Source organism: Panthera pardus, unplaced genomic scaffold (assembly GCF_024362965.1).
Source record: "Panthera pardus isolate Hobbes unplaced genomic scaffold, ASM2436296v1 HiC_scaffold_8, whole genome shotgun sequence".
NCBI lineage: Eukaryota > Metazoa > Chordata > Mammalia > Carnivora > Felidae > Panthera > Panthera pardus.
In genome coordinates this window covers 82,546,771-82,563,883 of record NW_026527013.1, presented here as the reverse complement: position 1 = coordinate 82,563,883, position 17,113 = coordinate 82,546,771, and the positions used below count along the sequence as shown (strand labels likewise).

At 39.3% G+C, this 17,113-nt stretch overlaps 1 protein-coding gene across 12 annotated transcripts in view; it reads left to right on the top strand.

The window, feature by feature from the left end:
- The window catches only part of MAGI2 (membrane associated guanylate kinase, WW and PDZ domain containing 2), a 1,325,358-nt gene that overhangs the window by 1,002,743 nt on the left and 305,502 nt on the right, over window positions 1-17,113 (top strand). For all 12 annotated transcript variants that reach the window (XM_053897620.1, XM_053897618.1, XM_053897619.1 and 9 more), the window contains one exon: window positions 16,766-16,887. In XM_053897620.1, coding sequence (XP_053753595.1) covers window positions 16,766-16,887 — 122 coding nt within the window. The remainder of the gene's footprint in view (window positions 1-16,765; window positions 16,888-17,113) is intronic.

The following is a 17,113-nucleotide window of genomic DNA, read 5'->3' as shown; positions in this document are numbered from 1 at the left end:
GTAAAACATTTCCAATTAGAAATAAACAGATAAGAGTACCCTTTTAAAATCTTGTTTGTCCTTAGAGACTTTTTTTTCCTATACTGAAAGTTACTTTTTCAAACTTTCAGTTTTTTTCTGTCAAACAATGGCAAACTTTTCTTAATGCTATCAAAACAGCTGTTTAACAAAGAAATCCTTTCCCCAACTTACAAATGTATGCAAGAGAAGATGTTAAACTGAAGTACCATGCACTTGCTCCGTGATGTTCTATGCTATGGTGAACTCCAAATCTTGTCAATAGCATTTGGTAATATCAATTACTATCAGTTAGTAGCCAAGAGTATGGGCTACAGAGTCTCACAGGATGCCAGTCCTGCAGCTTCCCAGCTGAGAGATCTTGAGTAGACACATCATGGAGGAGGAGGATGAAGAGGGGGAGGAGGAGAGGGAAGGGACAGAGGAGAGGAGAAGAAGACCTTTTATTGTGAGCTTACCACATGCCAAGTGGTATTCAAAGCGCTTTACACATACTAGCTCATTTAATCCTCGCAAAAAACAAAAACAAAAAAACCTTTGAAGTCTGTATTGTTATCCTCACTTTAGAAAGAAACTGCGGTACAGATAGTTTTACAGGTGCTAAATAATAGAGCCAGAATTTGAACCTGGATAGTCTCATGCCACAGTTGGTGCTTAGCAATTGACACGTATTGAGCAAGTGCTTAATAAATGTTAGTTATTTTTATTTTGTGTGTCCCAATAACATGGATAAGGCTTCTCCTTATGGCATTACTTCTGCAGCTCGTTCATGATTACACTATACCCACAAAAGTGAACAACTCTAAGGGAAATGATTTGATTTGTAAGGAAGATGCCATTTAATTTCATGGTGAGAGCATGCCACATGGAATAAAGAACGGTGTTTCTTTAGAATTAGTGATCATTCTGTAAGCCCATTGAAATCATAAAGCAAGGACTGCAGAGTATGATGCTTCTGTGGCTTCCAAAGGGATTGAGGTTTCAGACTAATTCCTAAGGACATTATTCTGGTCATAATTATCTACTGTATATGTAATCTCATATAGCTGGGATTTGTGAAAGTAATAGTAGAAATAGTAATGTTTAAGGCATTATTTTATTTTATTTTTTTTAATATATGAAATTTATTGTCAAATTGGTTTCCATACAAGGCATTATTTTAACGTTTAATATGCTTTCACATCCATTATCCCAAATGACAGTCACAACATTTACAAACAAGGGGACGAATCCTCTGAAGACTTCACTGAGTTCTCCAAGGACATCTGGCCAGTTAGGCTGAAGTTTGATGAAGTCTGATGCCCTATATAGCAAAGAGAGACTGTTCAGTAGAGTAGCTGTATTTCTATACTAATATAAAATGTCTTTACCTGACAAAATATTTTCTCATATTCATTAAACAAGTATAAATCAGCTCATTTCACAGCTGAACAAAGGGAACATGTCTATTGAAATAAATGTGGGGCACTTGATCTCTTCTGAACTACAAGTAACTGTTTTGCTAAGTCAGCAGCTTTATATTTTTACCTCCTCTGCTCTGAGCCAGGCCAGTTTCTTCCTTTGTGCTGTCACTCCTTTCAGCCTGGAAGAAACAAGCAATCTGGTCTTATAAGTGAGGGACACCCTAGCTTCATACACATCCTCTTTGCATTTTACACTAGCATTTCTTTAAAAAAATATATATAGCTATAGATATATAGATATATAGATAAATGTTTATTTACTTATTTTTGAGAGAGAGAGAGAGAGAGAGAGAGAGAGAATGCACACGCATGAGCAGGGAAGGGGCAGAGAGACAGGGAGAGAGAATCCCAAGCAGGCTCCATGCTGTCAGCACAGAGCCCAATATGGGGCTCGATCTCACAAGTCATGAGATCATGACCTGAGCCGAGATCAAGAGTTGAACACTTAACTGACTGAGCCACCCAGGCACCCTACATTAGCATTTCTGATAGTATGTAATTGGCGATTCCTACTTACCTCCTCTGTACTACTCACTCATATTATATAAATTTCAACTGGCTATTAATTTACTTTCCTAACACTACAGTTCAACCACAGATCAGAAGAAAGGCTTATGGCTTCCTTTTACTCTTTATGCCAGATTCCCTCAAATATTTTTAAACTATGATCCTTTCAACCAAAGTGAAGTCCCGTGTCCAATCTTTCTTCTTACCACTACCATCCAGTCGGGATCTGAATGCACACCCCTCATCCATCCCTCACCTGAGATCAGAGATAATTTGTCATGCTGTGAGGCCCTTCACCACTGCTGCTTCATTCTAATATGATCAAAATGTGTTCTGTATTCTAGTTACCTTCTCCTCCCCTGAATGTCTTTTCAAATGAAGGAAAGAAAACTTCTAATTAAAAACACTCTTATTAGAAACTCTTTGATCTCATAAACCACCTTATTTAACAAACCTTCAGGTTCCAAATAAAGAATGTTCTGAGCATCCAGAAGTTTAAATTGGTTTAATTGCAAATGGAATTTTAGAAATAACAATGAATTATTCACCCTTGGCATCAGAGTTACATATAAATGTTTTTTAAGACAATTTTTACAATTCTAATGAATTATTTTCTTTGTCTTGAAGTCAGTAATGAAAGACAGGGGAATTATTACTCCAGCATCAACTTTTCTTTGAGAATATATTTATGAATATATTTATGAATATATTTGTAAAACTTTGGGGTTTTTTTTGTCTTTAGGCATTTTTTTATGAATCTAACAAATTAAATCAGGCTCTTGTTAGGTGCTCCTGCAGAGGTGAAGCATAGGCATATAGCCCAGTAGCACACCAGGTAGAACAGAGCAGAGGAACTTGTCATGGAGGCAGCAGTGTGAGGGACACAGTCCCTGAGCCCTCAGCATTACAGGGAGAAAGAGGACAGGAGTAGTCACAACCAGAAACACCATGCTGTGTGCTCCTGAGGAAAGATCATGCTTCTTCCTTCTCCACCATTTTTATAGGACCATGAGAACTCGAAAATAGCCTTGGGAACAGCAGGGAAGACAGTCTGCATTTGGGGGACCTGCTGTTCAAGGCAGTTGCAGACAACCCTTTGAGCTGGATATGAGCTGTGTGGAGGATATTATTCCTGCACTGAGAAGACCTACAGCCTTGTGGGAATTGCTGTTCCTGCCATTGGAGGAGGGGACTCCAGTCCAATGGGGTTCATAGCAAGGCAACACATCAGAAAGCTGCTACTATCTTCAACTGGACAATCCTGTTTGCCTCTTGCCAAGCCAAGGCAATGTTATATAACACATAAAGAGATCATTGCTATTATTCTTTCTTTTTAAAATTTTTAATGTTTATTTATTTTTGAGAGAGAGAGAGGAGGGGGGTGGACAGAGAGAGAGGGAGACACAGAATCCAAAGCAGGCTCCAGGCTCTGAGCTATCTCACTCATGAACCATGAGATCATGACCTGAGCTGAAGTCAGACACTTAACCGACTGACCAACCCAGGCACCCCAAGATCACTGTTATTATTCTATAATTTGTAGAACAGTTAGCTTCTATAGTTTAGCTATTCTCTCTCTGGATTAAACATGCTAGGCTTCTTGTGGGTAAACTGCAGATTGTTGTCTCATGCTACCAATCCGTATCATCACATACTTTGGAATCCTATCTTAGACTAAGTTCTAAAGTTAGTACATAAAGTGAAAATTCCATGGAGTCAAAATTATCCTAAAAATCCCTCAGGATCACAGCAAGTAGAAAACTAGCATACTGAAACAACACAGCCATTTTTTCCCCCAGTGTTAGAAAAGAATTCTTTCTGGAATTAAAGTACTTGGCTAGCATTTAGGCCTTTTTAGATCTTTAATGGATACATAACTAGAATCACATTCAGCTCAGAGAGATGTTAGTACTGTCAGGGATGAGGGAACTTAGTCAAACCCAGGAAGTGGCCTATTGATGTCATCCTTTGGGCAGCCTATTATTGAATAAAATAGAGGATGGTCACCCTAAATGGGTAAAATGTAATGCCCCTCCACCCCCACATGAGAACTTTAGTCTCGTCTTTTTCAGTATGCAGATAATGGTGTTCAAAATTCATGCTGTGTCACAGACCATGATGTTAGTAATACTTATCCTTTTTGCATCCATGATTTTGAATTCACAGGCAAGTGCAAAATTATACTTAACCTCCCTGGCTTTTATCTGTCAAATGAGCGGTTTGGATTAGGTGATTGCTAAGGTCTCTGCTAGTTCAAGGAATATCTACTGTACCTTGTGTTAACAAGGATAATTTTGGCCATTTTCCTGTGTGAGCCTCATTATTTTCTCATTATAACTGCTGATCAAAGAATACTTAAAATCTGAAAGCATTTTCTTTCAATTTCCACTTGTTATTTGGCTAGACAATAACATATACATTACCACTTTTTGAATTTTATTTTAATGGTTTTAACCATCCCATCACATGAGTGTTATGGAAAGAAGGCTTCCAAAAAGGGTGGATTATTATAATAGAATCTCCTCACAAAGCTATGGAAAAAATATAAATGTACTTCATATCTACAGACATGAGATGGTGGTTACAATTGTCATTAAAAGGGCAGAAAGATAAATATAAGCTTATAAACAAAAAGTCAGGGTAAGAACTATTATCAAAGCTGAATACATTCGAAGGGAATGTTGTTTTCCCCTTTCTTATGATGTGAAGCGATATTGTTAAACATTATTTATTACTAGTGTTTAACAGGTGACTTTGCATTTAATTAGACCAAATGATATTAAAATAGATCCAGCTAATTGTATACTAAAAACGGGTGGATTAAAAAATATCTGTATTATAAGATTTCACATTTAAATTCAATCTAGCTACATAAGATGAACTTCAAAATTGTCAGGGGAAAAAAAATACTCTGTGGCTTAGAAGGTTAGCCAGCTCTACTACATACAGGCAAAAGAAAGTCAATTTGCTGTGATGAACCAGTGAAATTAGTTTTGCACTAATGTAGTCTAGAAGAAACTCACCATTAGGTATGTAGTTTCTGACAGCTTATTAAGCACCATTTGTTAAGTTCATCATAATGTTAAAACATTAGTTCAGATTTCCATTAAGCACAACACTCACGTATGGAGGCTGACAAAGTCCCCTCATCCAGTTCTTACTTCCCTTTCTTCCATTTTAATTAGGTGCAAAAAAAAAAAAAGGTGAATATATTTTCAGATAGATAAAGTGATAGGAATTATTTTCTTTTTTTTTCTGTAACATTACTTAGTAGTTTACTTTGTGACATTGACTTAATGTGTAAATACTTAGTAACTATTAGTCAACCCAGAAAAGTAATATTAATAGCTAGCATCTATTAAGTTGGTACCTACCTACTTGGTAGATAGTTGGTATTTTATGTAACTCATTAAATCATCACCACAAAACTTTATGTTAGATGCTATTATTCATGTTTCATGGATGGAGAAACTTCTAGAAGTCAAGCCATCAAACTACAAGGTGAGAATAGAATTACAGCCCAGGACAGGAATTTAGAGACTTTATGTTGTCCATATTTAAGCTCTAGTTAACTCTCATACTCTAAATATAAAATAACATTAAAATCAACTTAAATTTCCATAATGTTCCATCTTTAAATGCTTTCATACAGTTTTTCTGTGTGCTCCTCAAAATAGTCCCATGAGGAAAGTAGGATATTTACAGATGGGCCATTGCAGTTCAGAGGTATCAGGGGAACTTCACAAAGGTAGTGAGTGGTGGATTCCACCTTCAAATGTAGCTTAAACTCTGAATACTGATTGGGTCTCAAAACTAGGAGAGAATGACAACTCAGACTCATTGTAAGTGGCTTTCATGTTAGTGAAACCCTAGATGCACACGTGAGATTGAGGATAGCAGAGAGTGCAGATGGCGCCCCTCACCCCTGTTCTTCCTCATGAGTCCACAGCTCACAAATAACCTTTATGTGCCAGGGAGAGAGTTGAGCAGTTCTCTAGATTCCACTGTGTTACCATGTAAGAAATTTCCTGCTGAGTAAGTATCTCATTTTCATTTCTTATTGTATCACTGGACCTCAGTAGGACCTCACATGCCCTTATCAAATTTGAGACAAGATATGCATATTTGTGTTATTATTGACTCCCTCATTCTCACTCACATACAACCTTAACCTGTTCATAAATATTAGTGCCGAATCATCTTATGATCGATATCATAATTGCCAGAGACATGACTTATGTTCGACTTCCACAGTTTAAAGAGCAGAGTTCAAGTAAATTGAGTTAAGATTAACCCTCAGTGAATCTGAAAGGCAATCCTTGAAGGAGACTTTTCTGGTTTAAAAACCGCATTATGCAAAGCCAGGGCTCCTAGTTCCTCACCCATATTCTCATTACCATTTCATTTTTCACAGTATGCAAAACACACACACACACACACACACACACACACACACGTTTTCTTATGAAACCTAAGTCCCCATTTCTATGTACATAATCTATGGGTGGTCTAAAAAAAAATCATTTCATAATCAAAATAATGTGCCATATTTTAAAATTTTTTGCCCTTTTTGCATCCATTTCCCTGTTGTAATTTACAATACTGTGAAAGTTACCAGTTTCACAATGAATTCTGGTGAAAAGAAGTTGAAAATCGCCTGGATAAAGTATATTAAAGATTACAAACATAGTCCATGCCTGTATATATGTAAATTATGTCATTTGAAAAGTAAGTGTGTATTTGTGTCAGAACCACATAAATCAGTATTGTTGGATTTGGCACTACACAGAGCTGGGCTTGAATCACACACCTGCCCCTTGCTGTGAGATCTGCAGAAAATCATTTACCCACTTTGAAGACCACATGAATTAAAAGTATGGAGCCTGTTTAGCTGAGGGTTTGGCATATAGTGTTTGTTCAATGAATAATCGTTCCCACTCCCTCTACCATTCACCATCCTCCCTTTATTTTCTCCTTTGTTTACAAGGCTGACATTCTTTCTTCAAACAATTGTTTTCTCCCCAAATTGTGGCATCTATTAAATAATTTAAATCAGAACAGGAACTAAGTAACTTTAAAACTGCAAAATGGAATGCGCTTCTGAAATATTCAACATCACACCTTTCATCTTTATTTAACGATTCAGAATGAAAAATATAAACTCAGCCCGATGTGGGAGCCTAAATTCGCCTTCCTGGTGCATATTATGAAAAGGAACAAACACGTTATATGAAAATACATACCCCATTACAGCTACATGGAACTATCATCTAATCTGTATGAAGCTTTGCTCTTACAGTAATGGCATAATTTTAAACGTTGTATGCTAATTATGTGAAACTCTGCAACAATACTTGTCCTGCAAAAAACAACCTATTGAAAACAACCGTGGAGTAATTCATTTCCACCTTTCTTTGCTCTTAGTTCTGCTAAACCTTTATTCTCTATTCCCACTACTTTCTTTCTTTTTTTTCCCATGCCTTTCTTCCCAGGGTCCTTACCTTCCCAGAACGAGAGCCTTCTGCCCACACTCAGGCCCCATGGTATCATAGTAAAAGTTTATGCCAAGTATCAAAATAAGAGTGTTTTTTTGTTTGTTGGTTGGCTTTCTAGTTCCTCCTGCATCACTTTCCAGTGTGTAAAAGGAATAGCTATATATTTGATTTCCCCCGATCCAGGCAGTAATAAAGACCCAATAGTCAAACATAATATGTTTTAATATCTTTCTCACTATGGTTATTGGACCTGGAAATGTTGGGAGTTTTGGTACCAGATGGAATTGGAATTATCTTCATGTCCAGTTGACTGTGAGAATCGGCCACAATACTGCCCCCAGTCTTGTCCATCCCCCATTTATTAGCACTCTTTCCCTGTCTTCCTCCTTCCTGGTTAATTGCAGATATTGGTGATGTTGTCTGCATGATTCCTCACTATTCTGAGTGTCTTTGCTAATTCTTTGACTGTCCTTGGAATCAGGCTCCAAAGTGTTCCTGTATCCATGGCTTTGTATGTCTATCATTATATGTGAGTGATGTATGCAGTTCAGAGGACTTAACACTATAGCGTGACTTCACATTTTAACAGCACATAAATAATTTATTAATCAATAACAATCCAGTTCAACACACAGAGTATATTACAGGTCAGGTTATTCTCATACCTCCCAGCACATGATAATGTCTAGTTCCCTGGACAAAGTTATTCTTCATAGTCCTGGAGCACCTCTTATTCATCCAGGAAAGAACAATACCTAGTGCATTGGAGGTGACCAGTAAAATGGTGCTGAAAGGACTGAGAATTCTAGGGAGCACCACAATTTTCCAATCTGGCTGATATGGTAAAACTCATAATGCCCCCCCCCCCCCCAAGTTCAGGAATAAGGCATATCCTCCATGATGAAGACTTTCAGAGCTACAGCTATTCATTAGACTTAAGTCATAATGGAAGTAGGGAGACTTGCTGACAAAACCAAGCCCCATACCATGACTTGGAACTGGTTTTCCAGTCTTGTAGCTTTCATCCTCTTGCTCTACTTCCGGCTCCCACACCAGCCACAGGCAATCATGTGCATCTGTGTATTCACTTGTCTTCTACTCTAGTTAAGCAAAAGTGAATATTCCTAAACGCTTTTGTGTCCCCTACTCTCCTTCTCAAATGCCCCCTCTCCATCTGGCAAAATGCATTCTAGAGCCTCCTCCAGTGTCCCCTTTTTCTGAGGCTTTCTCTGAACCAGCAGAAAAGTCACCTTTTCTTCTTGTCCCAATTTACCCAGGACTGTCCCAGTTTTAAAACTTAAAGTCTCATGCCCTGAGAAATCCCTTAGTCCTAGGAACTGAGGTGGCTGGTCACCTGACTTGTTTGTCTCCCCAGTGGAGTAATGTGCCCTGTCGGTGAAGGAATTGTGTCATAGTCATGTTTGTGTCCCCAGCGCCTGGCACACTGATAAATTAATGAACTTAAATATGAGACTTGAAGGACAAAGCCATTCAATCATTGTTGGCAGATACCAGTGGAAGATGATGTATTAGTCTTGGCTCTTAATACAGAAAGATCCTGGAATAGTGCAGTCTTCTAGTTTCCTTCTAGATAAGCTCTATCTTACCTTTAAATTTATAATTCACTTTTTTTTGCTCAATTGAGAAGTGAGTTTAGAAATACCTTTGATAATAACATTGCACCCAGCAATAACATTTAAAAGAGATGTTTTATGGGAACAAGAAGGGGATGGATAGAAAATATTTTTAAATGCATGCCCAGTGGCTCTGAAATTTTTGAAAATGAGTCTATGTATCTTGTACATCCCGGGGGCTTCATGACATGATTGACAGTGCACAGTGCTATTTCTGCTAGGAGTAAAATATCAAGTTTTCTGTGTAATTGGTAAGTAGTAATGGATAAGAGATGAATGCCCCTTATATATAAAATACACATTGCAGGTCAATGTCTTAACTAAGTAACTTAACACTACTGCTGGAGAAGGGGGAGAGAGTTCATTTATCTGAAAATATATCCACATTTGGTAAGTTCAGACTCATGAAAAATGGAGGACAGACTCCTCAGCTGTGAGAATTTCAGTGCTAATATGTGGATACTCTTCTCAGTTAGCTATGATTCTGCCTCCCACCTGCACACTATATCCCCAGGTCAGACACCCTTTTGTCCAGGAAAAGAAGGAGCAAGTAATATGTGAATAACTCAGTCTTCCCACCCACATTCACAAAGCAAACTCACATTACCCTCAGGTACAGTAGGGAATAATGAATGGACATTTATAGGAAGAAAATTATCACTTAAGTGTTAGAATTGGGAAGAAATCTTTCCAGAGGTGGGATTCAATTATTCTGTTTTTTTAAAAAAAATGCTCCTAGTAAAATAGATTCAATTCTTCCATTTATCCGAAGCTCCTATTTTAAAATAAAATATATTTAAAACATTTGTCTTTAGACTAGTACTTTTAAAAATTAGCATTTCAAAGCTCTGTAAGGCATATTTTATATTATGTAAGCCCTATTTTATAATTATTTTTGTTCCTGTTTTATCTCTCCTACTATACTACATGTCTGGTTGATCTTTACCCCTCCCTGCACCTTCTTCCATAGTGCTGAGCAAAGAGTATTTGAGAAACAAATATTTGATGAATCATGATAGCATTTATTGACTACTTATATCCAGGTACTGGTCTGAAGTGATTTATTCACTTAAATTCATTTAATATGCGTACTCTATGAGGTGGATATTACTTTTATCCCAACTCTACACATGAAAAATTCTGAAACACAAAGAGGGTAAATGATGTCTCCAAGGTCACACACCTAGTAGAGCTTGGATGGGAATCCCAGCAACATGTCTATAGTGATTAAGGTGTTAATATCCTACCCTGCCTTCTGGGAAGAGGGTTGGCCCCAGGAGATCCCCATAGGGTTATTATCTTCTCTTAGTTTCCAAGGCATGAAGTAGTTTTTACTACTTGAAACTTCATAGTAGAGAAAACTTTATGGAGTCTTTTCAAGGCTTGTTATAAAATGAATAAACTATGCATAGGGAGGATACAATGTATGTGTTCACCAATGCAGCTACAGTCTAGGGGTTCAGATGTGAGGAGGTAATATGCAGACTTTTCTGACCACCCAGAAGCATGGGAATCCGAATTGGGGTCACAGAAAACCTAGGGAATTCCAAGGAACCAGGAGATTCACACTCCAATTCCATTCAGGAATTATTTTATATTTTTTTAAATGCTCCAAGTGAAATACATTTTGGGAAACCCCTAAAGAAGCAAGATTACATACAAGGAATGATATACTAAGCTGCAACCCAAAATCCCAAACCAATCTTCCACACTCAATGCTGAGTGGCTGCCTCTGTGGGCTCCCTCATTTTGTCCCTAACATAGTGCTTTTCCATATGAGCACATTTCTAGGGTAACACAAGGTAGCAGCTACTAGTAATGAGCCTCTCAGATCCAAATCTTCCATCTTCATAGTAGGCTGACATTTTCACCTATCACAAGAGTGTCTTGGAAGATTTTCTGTTTTGAGGGGTTTTATGAGTCTTCAACCAAATGCAGATTGGTTCTATCACGTGACCTGGCCCTAAACTTCACATAAAGTTCTGTCACAAGATATATTTCACGAGACAGTTAAACTGGAAAAACCAATGAGATCTATCTTTCATGGATGCCTGCCTCCCATCCATGCACTTACTCAACAAATATTTATTGAGTGCTGGCCACCTCATCATTACCTTAAAGTAATTCGTGTAACCACCTTGACCACCTTGTAAATATTTCAGCTGCGGTACAGTCTCTACTTGAAAGCTATTCTCTTGTCTCTCTCACATCAACCCAAAGGTCTATTTCTAAAGTTTCAATTTTAGTCAAGATGGTGGGAGAGTAGCCAGTGGGTACAGAAGATGTCATTTGTGACTGTGAACTAATCTCCAAAAGCCCAGGAGAAGCAAGGCGGGGCATGAAGAGACTGGAAAATGGAGGCAGCACTGGTAGTGAGGGTCAGATGATGGCCTTGATGACCCTCAGCTGACCTGTCCTGTGTGTACTGATGGGCTTAGGATGTCCAACTTTACTCCTGTTTCTCCTATTCCCTCAGTGAAGGAGGTGGCAGTCAAACAGGAACCTGACCTGGGACTACTTTGAGTAGCATATCATCCAATCAGTTGCAAATATTATCCGCCCCCCCAACTCCGTGCATGTTGTGAAACTTGTGATATTATAAGCCCTCTCCTCTGGAGCCAATATAGCATTTCCTAGTACTCCCCAAGGCCACATAGAGAAAAGGAGACTTCCACATCAATCTTATCAGGCAAGAAATTCCTTATTCGACTACCTTTTCACACCTTCTCAGCGTCTAACTCCAGAGGAGATTGCAACCCTAGTTGCACACTAGTGCTATCTGGGAAGTTTTGTTAATGCCAATGCCTATAGCTCATTCTGATATTAAGGCTCTGTTGATTTAGCATGGGCTTGAGTCTTCTCTCTTTGTGTTTTTGTTGGTTTGCTTGTTTTTAAGCTCCTCAGGTTTGTTCAGAACTACAAAGCACTGCCACAGATGAACTTATTTTAAGTTTCCCTTCCATAGTGAAAGGAGGCAGTTAGGCTGCAAATGAGTGAGCACAAAGGCAAAGACGAACCTCATCCTTGAACACCCTGATCCCTTTGCCATTCCAACATGGAAGCATCTCATGTCAGCAGTTCTTGTGAAAAGAAAATTAGGTTGTTAGAATATACCCACTTTAGAATATGGCTTTTATCCCCTTAGCAGGTACCACCTAAAGATTCTATTAGTACCAATGACAATAGGCTAGATATAATTAAAGGGCAAGAACTCTTGGTAGCACCCCAGGTTCCTGGTCTATATGGAAGCAAGATGAAATAGCTAGCAATGATCTCACAGAGCCTAAACAATGAGAAGGATGGTGGAATTTATCATTCACATCCTTTGTACACATTGTAAGACCCCCAAATCCTTGCTGAAAGGACTTGAAACTATTCATTTTGGAAGCACAAGGAAGACAAAGCTTTCTTACTCAGCTACAATCATATTTCTTTGTGATAGGCCTTTTCAAGCTTGGGAGCATTTTAACTTTTAAATGAATGACTTCATTTATGATGATGTGAATGTTCTGTAGCAATTAGTTCAGGATACTAAAGCCATACCCAGCTTCCACTATTTGTGGGGTACAAGGCATGCCAGACTGGTTCATTGATATTTTCATTCTCTGTGAACTCTAGAAATTCACTTTGATGATGAATGGAGTATTTTCAAAATAGTGTCCATAAAGCAGGTGGCCACACATTGATTTTGCTAAGGAAATAATTACATGCAGGTGGCAGTTGGAGGAACCCAACTGTATATAGAAATGTATCCCAGAATGCTCTTATAATGTATTTTCTGAGGATAAGTTTCCTCGTGTGATGAACAGTGACCTAGCAGAACAGAAATAGAACAGACAGGAAATGAAGAAAGCTGATACTTCAGTACACTTCAAAGCAGCTTCTTGGTTTCTCAAAATTACTAACATATATTTGTAAACAAGTTTTAAAACACACACTCATCATTTAGTTATTTAACCAAAAAATAATGTCTTTCACTGTGCCCACTGCTTAGCATACAAAGATGAACACATGGCACATGTACACAGGTGTGCACAATTTGGACCCAGGCACAGGCTAATGAGCCCCCATGGGCAGGGGTGGGGGCTACCAGAGGATGCTGCCTTCCCCCACCCCTGCTCATCTGTCCCTCCCCCCCTTGTTTTCATTTAGCTCCTCTGGTTCTGTTTGCTCACTGGCCACTGTGTTCATCCAGGAGATTCCTCAGAAGTGAAGGCCTTTTCCTTCCATCCCTTGGGACACCAGGGGACTGTGCCCTGCCCCAGGGCAGTGTCTCCTACCTGAGCCCACACACACAGGAGCCTGGCTAGGGGCATACCCTTGGCCTCTCCTTGTGTTGCAAATTTATTAACAACCAATAAACCAATTAAGTGGCGACTACTAAAGAACTTAAAAAAAAAAAAAGAGGGAAGGAAATACACACAAAAATCAATTATTAAACTACTGTATGATATGGTCATGATAGTTCGTGAAATTCATTATTGTGAAACTATCATTAGAATATTGTATATCACATCACGAAAACCTCTTTAATCCAAAACCTAGATAACGGTAACAGGAACGGTAACTATGTCCTCTGAACATGTTGGGTTTAACATAAATACTCAGAGGAATATAACTAGATTCTCTCTCCAGTGGAATTAGCAGCCTGAAAGCTCAAAGCTCATTTGTCACATAACACGGGTAAACAAGTAGGATCCTATATTATCAAGTTTGTTGATGGATCTTCTACCTAGATTCAACTAACATCAGCCTGATTTTGTTTACTTTGTTGACTTTGTGCCTTAAAAGTGCTCCCAAATCCTCTTAATGATGAGACAGTTTTAAAGAAAACAAACAAACAAACAAACAAACAAACTGGAACAAGAGAATTCTGTTCAAGGTTTTATGAGAGCCAAGGGGAAGAGTGGAACACAGGTTGGCAGTGTTGCTAGGGGAAGCTAGGGAAGGAGTTAAAGCCCAGATGGGAAAAGCATCGTGATGATAATGACCCTGACAGCAGCACTTACTTATAATAGGGATAAAGACTAGCTAGGCCTTGAAGAATAAACAGTAACTAAGACCTGACAATTGTGGGGTTCTCCCCATGTATCTGTGCTTTGCAAACCTTATTTCTCTGATCTTCACAGCAATCCCAAGAAGCAGATAGTTATGTCCCCATTTCGCACACGAGAATATTGATGCTTCTGGAGTTTAGTAATTTGTCCAAGATGCCACATCACACCCAGGTCGTCTTGCTTCAAGCGCTGCAGTATTGATCACTGAATCTCACATGAAAAGATAAGAGCACTGGCCTAGTGTTGTCATTGAGAGAGTAGCTCCAAGTGTGTCAAAGCAAAACGGGCATGTGGTGATGCAGCAAAGGTGAAGCCACAGAGATAAGGAAAGGCAAAGTCAGGAATGATATTTCTTTGGGTAATAGGAAGACTTCAGGGGATTTTAACAAGCAGGTTACGTGAAAAGTGGAGAAAATGGAAGAGAAACCTCAAACTCTGATCCTTCTGCAATGGAGTGGGGGTATCAGAGTTGCCAGGGTGAAGAAGCTTTGAAAGATCACACGCCATAGCTCACTACACGCCACAGATCACGGTGACTCCTTTGTGCACAAGAGCATTAACAGTAGTATTTACCTCCAATTGGAAAGAATTTTACATAAGGCAGACTTACTTTGGACTCCGTACTGGTGACTTCCATTACCAAAACATTGCTATAAAGCACCCTCTTCCTAAATAGCACCAGAAGCAATATGAGAGAAAGGCCTAGGGCTTTTAAATTCCTCCCCCCAATCCCATAAAGCCTATGGACTCAAAATGCTGACAGTGATGGTAAGGATGGGATGGTGATGCTGGTGTCAGGGCGGTAACAGCTGCTGCTAGTTACTGAGCTGTCTGTGTTTGATCCTCTGCACCAGCACTCACTATTTCATCAAACCCTCACAACCTGCCCAGGAGGAAGGCAATATCATGTCCATACGACAGATGAAGGTTTAATCACACAACTATTCATGTGGTGGAGCTAGATTTTTGAATCCAGGGCCAATTGATTCAAGAGCCTGTGTGGCAGGCAGCTACCCTTCCCCGACCCCCGTGAGGAAGTAATTAGATACTGCAGCCATGGAATCACGTTTCTGACAACTGCTTTTCTGTCTCACTAGGAAGTATCTGATTTATAATAATAGAAAATTGGTTGTTGAGACTTCACTTCTTTTGCCTCCTTTTCTTTCTAATATGTACTTCTAGAAGACATAACGAGAGGATTCTGTGGCGGGGGGGGGGGGGGTGCACTTGCCAGTGTGAACTCATACATCAGAAAGAGAAGGTACGTAGGTAAGAATTGCCTTTCAGAAATAGGCATGGTCAGATCCCAGCCTTGCCACTTTGTAGGCAGGAGATTTAGAATAAGTTATCTGACCTCCCATGTGTCAGTCTCATTGCCTTTAAAACAGCAATGATTCAAATTCAGGACTGTTGCTTAACTACATTGACAAAATGTATCTACTACACTTAAAACAGAGTTAAGTACTCAGACCTGTTCGTTTGTCTTCTACCTTCTCTTTGCTCTTCAGGCTTTCATACCATAATCCTATTTCTGTTTGTACAAAGAACCAAAACCAGTGTATATGTCAGCCTTCTTGTGGGGGCATTTATATCCTACAGAAAGAGCTGTGTGGTGCTGCCATGAGGCAGAGTTGTTGGTTCCTACCCTCTTCATGGACAAGGAGCTCTAAATTTCATACAAGAATTCATTAAACTGTAAGCAGACTATAAGGGATTCTTATACTAGAAGACTCAAGTTAGCTGATCCACAGCTATGAGTCTGATATCTATGAGTTTATCATCTCATCATATCCAATGTAAATACTCTACTTTTGATTTATCTAAGCATCAGCCCTCCTACGGGCATTTCTACAACTTCCATAAATATATTTGGGAATCTTTCCTTCTATATCCCAGCCCTTCAATCCAGGTCTGTCTGACTCTAAAAAGTGTGAACGCTGGTCACTAGTGATCAGTGAATTTAACTTATCTTGTTAGATATGGGGCCTTTGCAAAGCTGAGATGATACTCTTCTCAACACCATTTGGTATACATTTCCTTTGCTGACCATTTGTTTTATTTTTTTAATGTTTTTGAACATTTATTTATTTTTGAGGGACAGAGCATGAGAGGGGAAGGAGCAGAGAGAGAGAGGGAGACAGAGAATACCAAGCAGGCTCCACCCTGTCAGCACAGAGCCCAACACAAGGCTCGAACCCACAAACCGTGAGATCATGACCTGAGCTGAAGTCGGACGCTTAACCGACTGAGCCACCCAGGGACCCCTGACCATTTGTTTTAATGCATCAAACTCATCTCACAGCAGACCAGAAAGCAAGTGCACATTCTAGTTCTTTGGCTGAATCATGCATGATTTAAATACAATAATATATGATTGAGCTATTGAGAACTCTGCCTCTGTCACAGAAATGTGAGTTGTCCACAGGCCAGTCCCAGCAGAGGCCTGACCTCATGCAGGGGAGTGGGGGGGGGGGGGACTTGACTAATCACATAAGGTGTCTCTTAATTGCCTGCTCTCTGTGGAGCTATACATATGTTCTCTTAAATGACTTTGCCCCACTGTTATCCTAATTTGAAATTTTATTTTTTAGCCACATAAATAGAAGAACACAGTTTGAAAACCCTGTCCTGGAAGCAAAAAGGAAGCTACAGCAGCATAACATGCCCCACACAGAACTTGGAACAAAGCCCCTGCAGGCCCCAGGTTTCCGAGGTAAGTACCATGTCAACGTGCAACGTTTCAAGGGGAAAAATCATCTATCAAACTTCCCGTTCTTCCAAATATGCCTTTAGCTTGGACTGTTTCAAATAATCGATGTGCTTTCCCCAAAGCCCGCTATTAGCTTTAGCTGGGTGGTAGCTCTGTTTCTAAACGGATGCACTTAGCAACCATGGATTAAGTTAAAGCCTCTGGCAGTACCTTGTAGAAATGTACAGCA